The following is an 11270-nucleotide window of genomic DNA, read 5'->3' on the forward strand; positions in this document are numbered from 1 at the left end:
TATTATGTGGAATCTTTTTTTCAAAAGCAGAACTCATAGAAACAGAGAGCAGAAAAGTGGTTGGCAGGAACTTGGGAGTGGGGAAAAAGGGAGAAGTTGGTAGAGGGTACAAACTTTCAGTTATAAGATGAATAAGGGCTGAGGATATAATGTATAACATAGTGACTACAGTCGATAAACTGTACTGTATAACTGAAATCTGCTGAGAGTAGAATTTTAAATGTTCTCATTAAAAAAACGTATGTGAGGGGATGATGTCTTATTAACTCAGAGGAGAATCCTTTCACAATCTTTATACATATTTCAAGTCTATTTTAAATATCTTACAATTTTGTCAATTATACCTCTATAAAGCTGAAAACAATCACATTTTTTATTGATAAACACTGATGTTCAAAAATTTGAGGACGTAACTAGATTCAGGTACGAATGTGTTAATTCCTTTATTTCACTCTAAAACTAGGAAGGGCTTCCCTCAAGCAAGTGATATGCACAGGAAATCGAACTATCTCATGCATCATGATACATGCATATGGCTTCACACAGCTTGTGTCTGTTGGTCAGTAAGATCTCTTCCCAACAACTGCCGTGGCAAGAACAAAGGAAGTAAAGGCAGTCAGTATACCCTGACTGTGGGAGTACAAATAAATAACACAGTGAAACGAAAATCACTTCCATATTTTAGTTTTAACTGGAGGTATATATCTCAGGTCTTTATTTCCTCAAAATTTATTTTTAATTTTATATATTGGGAACTAATGTGACAGCTTATTTTTTATTTTTTTTTATTTTTTTTAAGTATGGCTCAAGAGTCATTCCCAGTATGTCCCTAAAAGACTTCTCTTCTACATCTTAGATTGGCTTTATGAGAAATAATGAGCAAAGGAAAAATACTGACTATTTACAATTAATAAAGCAGATGAATACAGGCAGGCTTGCCTTCCAGAGTTTGCTGTGCAGCCCATCAAGCTATTGAAGAGAGAGCATTTGGTACAAAAGTACACGATCAGGCTACTAGAAGTCATGTTCCTCTCAACTGGTTTGAGACTGCTATATAATCCACAGCTCCATAATCACTAAAGGCTCCTGATTTCACTTTGATATACAGGTGGGGTAGCAAAAACATTTCTAAGTTACCATAGGAAAATAAACCACTTGCACACTCTCCAAGGTATTTTGCAAAGTCTATGCTTTTAGGTTCAGTAATTTCTCTAACTGTGGTCCCCAAACTTTGGAGTTTCTAGAACGAACCAAATTTTAAAGCAAATTTGCAGCAGCAAGCATTAAAAAATGTTTTACCAAGAGAGGAGCTACAACATAACAAAATAAAAAGCACATTGAAAAAGGTCCAGCAACCAACTTCTATCATTTCAGAATTTCATACATTTCAACACCAAAATAGTAGAAAGAACATACTCTCAAAATGAAGAATAATCCCTTGAGTTGAATAAAATTAATTTTATTAAAAACTTACCATATTATCCTGATTTTTTTCCTTTTCAGCAGATCCAAGTAAATTTTGCCAGAATGCAGGAACCACTGTATTATTCCATCTGATGGTCTACAACCATACACTCCATAACAGAGAACTTAGAACAATATGAGCACATTATAGTTATCATCAGTTTATCAGACTATCTTTCAAATAAACAAGGTATTTTGCCTTTTAACCAGAAACCCCATAGGAGATCCCCAAAGACTTTGATTTTAATGAATAAATGTGTCTTGCCCTAAATTTTCTGCCCTTGGGGCTCATGGATGGAAATTGGATAAAATTTCGATATGGATTTTCACTTAAAAGGCAAATCAGCACTTTAGACTGACTGTATGAGAAAATTGCACTAGCACCACCTTCATGGAGAGTCCTGCTCACTGGAGGAAAGGAGGTAGCAAACATTACCTTTGGAATGCACATTGTGGGCTCGGACAAGCGAGGGTAGGTGTAGGAGTTATATGAGTGTCCTTGGGGGTGGGTTTTAAATGCACTTGCTCCGAAGGGCATCATCGGTTCCTGGAGCCCCGAGCCCGACCTGGACCTCTGCCGCATGGCAGGCTGGGGGCTCGTCTGATTCAGGTACGATGACTTTGGCCTCCTGTCATAGTCATCCAGGCTGGGGCCCCATTCACTTTCGCTGTACGCCAGGCTCTCCTTAGAGCACCCACGGGTCCCTGCAGTTCTAGAAGGCGTAAATTGGAATGGGTAATCTAGCGGGGAGCTGCTGGAGGCCCTCTGGTACGCCCACTTGAAGTCACTGTATTCACTTGGTTTGCTCAGTGAGTCTAAGTGTGTGTGATAATCGACGGGAAATCTGGCAATATCGGATTGCAAAGGCTTCATCTCAGAATAGTAGGTTTCCCCGTGTTTCATTTTCATTACGTGCCCATTTTGCTTGGCCGCATGGCTGCTTTTATAAAACGGATCCAAATCATCTCCATAGAGGCTCTTTTCTCGGTACTTTTCAGTTGTGTAGTCAGCAGTGGTATCGGATTCGCTTGAATACTGTGAGAAGGTGATGAAGCCATTTTCTTCCCGGTGGCCTTGACCATGGCAGGAGGCTCCCTGGTCCGGAGTGGGCGGGCTTTCTTTCCTCAGGGAATTGGAGCGAGTCACAGAGATGTTGTCAAAATCCTCCAGGAGGCCATTGATGGAGGTTTCCTTGCAGGGTTTGTTTCCTCTAACGATTGTCTAGGAATAATAAAGGGAATACTGTTTAAAGAAAACATTTCAGGCTTTCAAATTGATGGAGGTATCCCACACCTACTCCATCCACATTAAACCAGAGGAAAACAGACCCCAGGAACATTTCATAAAATATGATTTAAAAACACTGTTGATTGATTTCAGTGGTGAAATAAATCAAATATTAAACAATAATCTCACAATTCAGTTTTTTCCTTACCTATCTCAATAGAGATCAATTAAACATCAAAAAGCCAGTTAGAAGAATATATAGACTATCATTATCTTATTTATCAGTTCACAAGAAATCCCCTGCCTTTGTTCCTCCACGTAAATAATAAACCCTAACCCTCTAACCATAAGCTACTGATTATAATTTTAATAGTCTATAACTGTTTGGTTATAAAGGGCATATTTATTAAATTTTTTTACATTCACAATCCAGATTATTTGCAAAACCAGTAAGCATTCTTACTTGCATATTAACATACCCAGAAATGTTGCAGTTTTTGGTTTTTACCCTATTATGGAAGACATAATGAAGTTATCAGATTTTATGAAAGAGGAAACAACCTTCTGAACTGTAAATAGGGAGCAGCATGAAGATTACTTGTGTGATGTAATTTGTGATCAAATGTGATGTTTTTATCAGGTATATAATGGTAATATTTGTCCTGTCCACACTTCTGTTGTATCATCATTGTTGAATTTTGGGTGGCTTAGTGATGATGTGGCTGTACCTGAATCCTGGTGACAAATTGACAAGCCCAAATGTTCCCTGTAATGAATCCAAATAACACCAGAATACCAGGAACAGAAAGAAATCACAAACCACTTATAAAGCCAGTCAGCTGCAACTTGACAATGACAAAATTTACAGCAAAGTATGATGGGGGTAGATCAAAGAACAAAGTGTTGTGACTTCAGACTTCTAGGATTTTAAGAGAAAAATATCTCTAAGCAAGTAACAAGGAGTTAAAATCATCTCAGCTAGTATGACGCAAAGAAAATTTCAAACTGGAAGAAAAAGTCAAAGTCACCCTAGACCATGTTTTTCTAGATCAGGCTTCTCAAATTATTCATGGTGAAAGACAAGGTTTTGTCTCCTCCTCCCCTGAAGTACTAGACTAATACTTTTGGTCTCTACCTTTTTTTAAAAAAATAATTTTTAAATTTTGAAATATAGGGGACCCTTGAACGACGTGGGGGTTTGGGACCCCGACCCCTTCCACAGTCAAAAATCCACGTACAATTTTCATCTCTCCCAAAACTTAACTATTAATAGCTGACTGTTGACCTGAAGTCTTACTAATAACATAAACAGTTGATTAACACATATTTTGCATGTTATATGTATTATACACTGTATTCTTATAATAAAATAAGCTAGAAAAAAATGTTATTAAGAAAATCATAAGAAAAAGATTTTTATAGTACTGTACATATTTATCGAAAAAATCTGCATATCAATGGACCTACACAGTTCAAAACTGTTTAAAACAGTTGTTCCAGAGTCAACTATAGTTTTAGATTAACAGAGAAGTTGCAAAGAGAATACAGAGTTCTCATATATCCCTCATCCACTTCCCCCATTGTTAACATCTTGCATTACTATTATCTAAACTCCATAAGTGATGCAGATTTCATTAGTTTTTTCCTAGTGTTCCAGGGTCCCATCCAGTATATCTCGTTACATTTATTTACCATGTCTTCTCCTGTCTGTGACAATTTCCGTTTCTCAGACCTTCGTTGTTTTTAATGACCTTGACAGTTTTGAGGAGTACTGGCCAGGTATTTTGCAGACTGTCCCTCAACTAGGGGTGTCTGATGTTTTTCTCATGGTTGAACTGGGGTTATTGGTTTAGAGGAGGAAGAGCACAAATATGCCAATTTCAGCACATCATGTCCAGTGTATACAGCATCAATATAGCTCATCACTGTTGATGTTGACCTTGATCACCTGGCTGAGGTAATATCTGCTATGTTTCCACATTGTAAAGTTATACTATACTACCCACTCCCCCTTTCCATTTTTTACTCTTTGGAAGTAAGACACTAAGTACAGCCCATACTCAAGGGTAGGGGAGCCAAGCCCTATTTCCTTGAGAGAAGGTATCTATGTAAAGTATTTAGAATTCTTCTGCACAGGGAACTTGTCTATCAGCTCCATTTACTTATTTATTCAATCATTTATTTGTATCAGTATGGAATCATGGATATTCGTCTTATACTTTGGGTTATAATCTAGTACAATATTATTTGTTTTGTTGCTCAAATTATTCTAGCTTTGGTTATTAAGAGTTCTTTTAGGCTAGCTTGTGTCCCTTTGACAAGCCCTCATCCTTTTATTTTTTTGAGTACTTTCTTACTTTCTAGCATTATAAGATGCTCCAGGCTCCTCTGTATTTTCCTTGCCCTTACCCTAAAATCAACCATTTCTTGATGGCGCCCTGGTTCTTTTTATTGGATAATAATATTAGAAACTAGAATTTGGGTGCTGGGTGTGCTCATTGCTAATGAGGTGTCACTGCTTCCAGGTCCTCTCATGAAAAGAGCTAGAAAATGCATGTACATATACTTACCAATGTATACACACATCCGTAGTTATATTTACCCATCTGTATCTATATTAAGCTAAACATGCATTTATACTGTTGTCTCTGAATCTCATCTAGTATCACACGGTTCACTCTAGCTTTCCCCTTACTTATCTGTAACCCCTCTCTGTGACAGTGAAAAACCTGGATTTCAGCATCTATTATTTATTTACTTATTCAATCCCAGTACAGCAGTTTTGGAATATTAACCCATACCACATGAGAAACAGCTCTGTCAACTAGACTCCAGTGTTTATGCACAGTTCTTAGTTTCCATTCAAAGCACTGCTCTCCAAAGTTACTGAGGTTAGCATCTTTTTTCCCATCCTCCCACCTTCAATGAGGTTATGTTGGATATGCGTTATAGTGAGACTCTTTAGTCACAGTCTGCATTCCATCCTGGGATCCTCTGATCTCCTGGTTGACTTAAAAAAATTGCATACATTAGTGTGCTCTTTGTGCTGCAAAGTTCTATGGGTACTGACAAATACAAAGCATCATGTATTCACCATTACAGTGCCATGCAGATTAGTCTCCTCAAACCCCAAGTCTCTTAAGCTTCCCCTAGTCGGACACTACTTTCTCCCCAAACCCTTGGTACCACTGATCTGTTTTCTCTCCTTACTATTTTGCCTTTTCCAGAATATCATATGAATGAAATCACAGTCTGGAGTCTTTTGGTCTGACTTCTTTCACTTAGCATAATGTTTTTAAGGTTAATCCAGGTTGTTCTGTGAATTAATAGCCTATTTTTTTTCTGATTCCTTTTGATCACTGAATAGTGTTCCATTGCATGAAATGTGTATGTAGGGGTATAAATTGACTGACTGCCAAAGTCAGTGATGTTCTCTTGGAGCATCCCCCAGAGAAAGAATCCTATTTCATGTTTCATATATACATACATACTTGGACCTTTTCTCAGAGCAACAATGTCTATGCCCACTTAACAGATGAACTTGGGGAAAAAAATACCTGTGGACAGGGAATGGTTAGCAGCCCAGGAAGAGAAAAGGATGAAATAGACATCTTCTAAAGCAACAAATATGAATGCTAATAACTCACCTTCAAAAATATCACATCTATTTGAGCAGCTTTCTATTGCATTTCAAGTGTATTTTACCTGTCTACAACTTCTCTATTTGCTCAGGGTGCTCTTCATACTCTCTTAAGACATATGCACTGTTACTTTCTGTGGATTTAAATGCTTGGTTTCCTCTTCAATATTGTTTGCAGGAATTCTTAAGACAATAGCTTCAGTTAGCTTATATCACAGTATATCAACTAAATCTTTATAGCCAGCATTCCGGATAGAAATTACCGTCTGCATATTCCTGCTTTCTCTTTATGAACAATAGGCAGAGTATTCAAAGAAAATGTTATAAGAAATTCATGGTCCCCCAAAAAGCAACTTTCCGGTATTTTTAATTTCAGGAATCTATGTCGACTGATGTGCTACATGAATAATGACTGTAAGATATGCCAAGGTCTTCAAGTAACTTCTGAATTACTGGACCTACTTGGATAATCCTTTAGCAAAAATATTATCCAGACTTTCTCTGAACTTGACAAAGAAGAGCTAACTATGTTAGAATTTTTCATATTCAATGTTATCTTTGGGTTTATATCCCAGGGAAAAAAAAATCATTTCTCTAAGTTCTATCTTAAACAATATTTCAATTCATCTTTCTTGTCTGCCTCCACCTTTCCCATCTTTGAATACATACAGTATGCAGCTCTGGGACCACAGAATCATTTCCAGTACCTTAATGTTGGAAGGAATCTAGAGATCATCTATTTCACCTCCTCCTTTTACTAAGCAAAACTGAAACTCAGTCGACTTTGCCAACTGATATGTAACATACCTGGGACTGAAACCCAAGTCCTTTTTCTCCCAGTCTAGCTCTCTTTCTAAGGTACTCTTCAGACTCTTTTGAGATAAACGAAATAGCACCAGTTGGCAACACAAAGGCTTGGTGTGTGACATCACCACCATCAAAAGTAGGTCACTGAAGAGCCTATTTCCACTCTTAGCAATGAGTTGAATTTACAGATTATAGATAATTCTGGTTTTGGTCTCGATTTTGGCCACACTTGTTATGTGATTTAGTTTTATTTTTTTCTTACCTAGTCTCCAGTTTGTAAAATGGGTAATTTCACTTGATATTTAGTGACACGCCCCCACTCCCCAGGAATTGTAGAAGCTGATGGGGAGAGAAATTACAAAGCATTTTAAAAACATTCTAATGCCCTCAATAACCCCAATGCCTTCAGGCAGACATAAATGAGTAAATATGAAATGAGTTAAGAATATTTAAATATAACTCATCAATAAAAGCAAGTTAAAATATGAAGATTATAAAGAAAAGATCAGAGAAGAACAAACTTAAAAATCTTAGGACGTTTTCAGGAAGAGAATTATAAGCTAGGTCCAGGAGGAAACAATAGAAGTAATTAGATAAAGGCAAAAAAAGAGGTAATTACCAGCTCATCACTCACTGAATGATTGAGATGAGAAAAGAGTTGATCAGAATGTGTTAAGATGTCACCATCTTTGGGGCTATGATGGTAATTGTGATTGCAGAAGAAAGGGTACGCTGCTCATATTAAATTAGCATCTCAATCACTTACTTGTCCTTTGGAATTTATATCCAGAAAACCTGTTAGTTTATCTTCAGCAAATTAATAAATGGCCATGATGAGGGCTATACTATTAGTCTTAGAAATTCACTACAAGGACACAGATATTGAGAAGGAAAAAAAAAAATCCTTCCCTTGTGTAATTCCTTTGATATCAGAGCATTATTGAATATTTTCTTTGAAACTGCTGGGTCCTTTAAATCTCTTTATTTTCCCACTAAAATCCTTCCAATTTAATTAATGAGTTGAATGGACAAACTTTGAAACTAACTTACTTAGTTTCTGAGGAATACTGAAAAAAGGAATGTAGATGCTCCAAAGAAGCATCCATCTATCCATCCATCCATCCATCCATCCAATAATATCCAAAGATATCTATAATATCTATATGTCTATATCTATACTATCTGTAAATAATTTTAAATGACTAAACAATAATATAAAGAAGGTCTGTTTTCCTTCATTAATTGTGCTATTAATGTATTACATTTGGAAAATGTAAAACACCAAACAATCATCAACAGATATTTCACGAATTGTTTGTACCTCACGTATGTTCAAATTTCTGTGAGAGATTAGAGGGTTGCCATTTCAGCATACACATTAATCTACGGCCTCGGAATATTTCTGTGTACTTGTCACAGTGTACCCAGAGAAGTATGTTTAGTTCACATGCAAAATTATAGCAGTGAACTCAATAAATAGAATTCTTTATAATTGTTAATACAGAAGTAGAAATATTAACATTGCTATGAGTTAAATGCTATTTAGAACAAAAGATAAAGACTATCCACTGAGTAAGAAACATTTTTTAAAAACAATGTGATATTTATTTTCTTTGTTTTTAGGCTAACAGCAATGTGATATTGGGCAAGTTACTTAACCCTTTAAAGCCTCGGTTTCTTAATTCATAAAATGATGAGAATAAATCCTTACCTTATGAGGTTAATGTGATGATTTAATGAAATAATTTGTGTGAAAAGTAGGCATGATTCCTGGAATACAATAAGTAATAAATAGTAGTTATTTAACTATTTTATGTGTAAAATTTAGTTTTTAATTAGGCTGATAATAATTTAGGGGGAAAAAAGGAGGTTGCATGCAATAAATAGAAGAAATAAATGTCAGCTTTATATATTGGAAGAAAAAGGATAACTGATGTAGACTTTAAAAAATGACAGTAACTTTAGATACAAATGTCTTGAATTTAAACAAAGGTACCTCAAATTAATTATAACTGTTATATGTACTCAATACTACTCATTAGATCTAAAAAATGTAGTCCTTTCAAATCATTATCAACATTCCGTGGGTATCTTTTAAAAATGTAATATCTAAATCACAAAAATTAACTAAATGAGACTCATTATTTAAACTGAAAGATATATATAGAAAAGAAAGGTTAATAAAAATACAGTAAAACACTGACAGTGGTCTTCTCTAAGTGGAGAGATTAAGGATAATTCATATCTTAGACTGATGCTTCTCAAACTTTAATGCACAAACAAATCATCTGAGGATCCTGTAAAAGGGGGATTCTAATTCAATAAGTCTGAGGAGGGGCCTAAGGTTCCGAATCTCAAAAAAGCTTCCAGGCGATGCTGCTGCAGGTCTGCTGTTTTCACTGTATTCAATGGGGTTTGTGTATTTTCCAGATTTTCTAAAGTCAGGGTTACTTTTATAATAATAATTAAAAAAAGACTGAGATACCCTTTTTCAGTATAGTAGGATTCAACATTTTATATATATACAGAAAGAGTATAGTGTTAACTATATATTGTTTTATATACAGTGTTAAACATTGTGTTAAATTATATTATGTTATAGTTGGTTGTTGAAAGCTACGCACTGTTCAATATTTCCCCATTCCCTATGAAAGTGTAATATTTATTATGTTTAACCAAAATGAAGACTGTAACAGGTTTCACCGTTTGGGTACACCTGATTCCATGTCGTCATCATCTGACTATGAAGCTATGAGCCTTAGAGTTACTGATGAATAAATATAACTTGAGTGCCACAGGATTGAAGGCGTGGCTGCAGACATTTGAAAAGAAGAAAATATCATCTGTAGTAAAAAACAAAACAAAACAAATAAGACCCAAAGAAATGAAAGTATAGTGTACCTAAGGCATGATGTTTCCTTGGATCTCCTTTTTAGCATTTGAAAATGTTTACCGATGATACATCACTCTTAAAGAAAGCACATGCTTTTCTCTCTTTCAATGAAAACTATTAAGTCAGTGTAAACAAGAAGGGGCTTGTAAAATGTAAATATTATTAAAAATAAATTGTTGACCTGCCTGCCCCCCGCCCCGAATTTTTAAAAAGAAGGGTGTAACCTTATTTAATCAGGAAGACCAATAAAACTAGAACTGAGACAATAATTGTTTCCCTGACATGGGCTTCACTTTAAGGAATCATAAACAGCAGAACAATATTAATGAAATCCAATCATGCACAATTTTACAACACAGTTTAACTAGGCTTCAAAATGCAAGAACCACTATTTATTACCGTCAGAATCTGATGTTTATGAAAGCAAGATTGTGTGGTTTTATAGAGATCAATAATATAATAACTGCAAGAGTATCGGTGAATTTCATGCTGCAGACCAGCCAGGCATTAAAAAAAAAATCAATGCAACCCAATCTATCTGAGTTTGACGCCATGGTTCTCATTGTCTTTCCATTGTGCATGGACCAGCTCAGCATCTGCTCTGCCTCCCGGTGACAGCGGCCATATTTCATGGTGCTCCTTCCTCAGGCTGTCGGCTGGTGATAAGCTATAATGGATCTGTCTCTAAGAACAGCTGTCTCCCCTTGTTCCCATGAAGAGATGAAAAAGTGACTCTGCTCTCACAAACTGTATTAACCTTGACAATAATGAAGTGTGTAATTAACAGCTTTGCCCTAATAAGACCTCGCATCTCTTTTTTTAAAAACAATGTCTTCCATCCTCCTCAAGAATGTTTCATTTTGTTTTTCTGGGTAAACACTTCAAAGGATGTGTTTAAGCTAAATAGTCTCATGACTTGAGAACAAACCAGGACTCTCTCAGAAAATATCTACTTTTAAACAATTTATCTAAATTCTTGCTCTATTTGCAGAGAACCAATTCTCTTGTTTTTATTTTTTTTAAATGTGGCTAGAAATAGCTGGGTATATAATCTCGACAAACAAACCCAATATATACTTGGATCTTTATGGAAAAAAACCCTAATTCGTGGATGGCTTTTCTAACATCACATGACCTCAGATCTTTTCTTTCAGTTTTCTAACATATACCCTTTTGGGGGGCTAACTGGGTAAGCAGTCGAGAAATACATATTCCTGGAAAAATATGAGAATTAGGGC

At 35.8% G+C, this 11270-nt stretch overlaps 1 protein-coding gene across 1 annotated transcript in view; it reads right to left on the reverse strand.

Moving 5' to 3' along the window:
• The window catches only part of PAK5 (p21 (RAC1) activated kinase 5), a 274162-nt gene that overhangs the window by 35665 nt on the left and 227227 nt on the right, over positions 1-11270 (reverse strand). The window contains exon 5 of the mRNA XM_023536739.1: positions 1670-2686. Within this exon, the coding sequence (XP_023392507.1) occupies positions 1670-2686 (1017 nt within the window). The remainder of the gene's footprint in view (positions 1-1669; positions 2687-11270) is intronic.

The sequence above is a fragment of the Pteropus vampyrus genome, unplaced genomic scaffold (assembly GCF_000151845.1).
Source record: "Pteropus vampyrus isolate Shadow unplaced genomic scaffold, Pvam_2.0 Scaffold7, whole genome shotgun sequence".
NCBI lineage: Eukaryota > Metazoa > Chordata > Mammalia > Chiroptera > Pteropodidae > Pteropus > Pteropus vampyrus.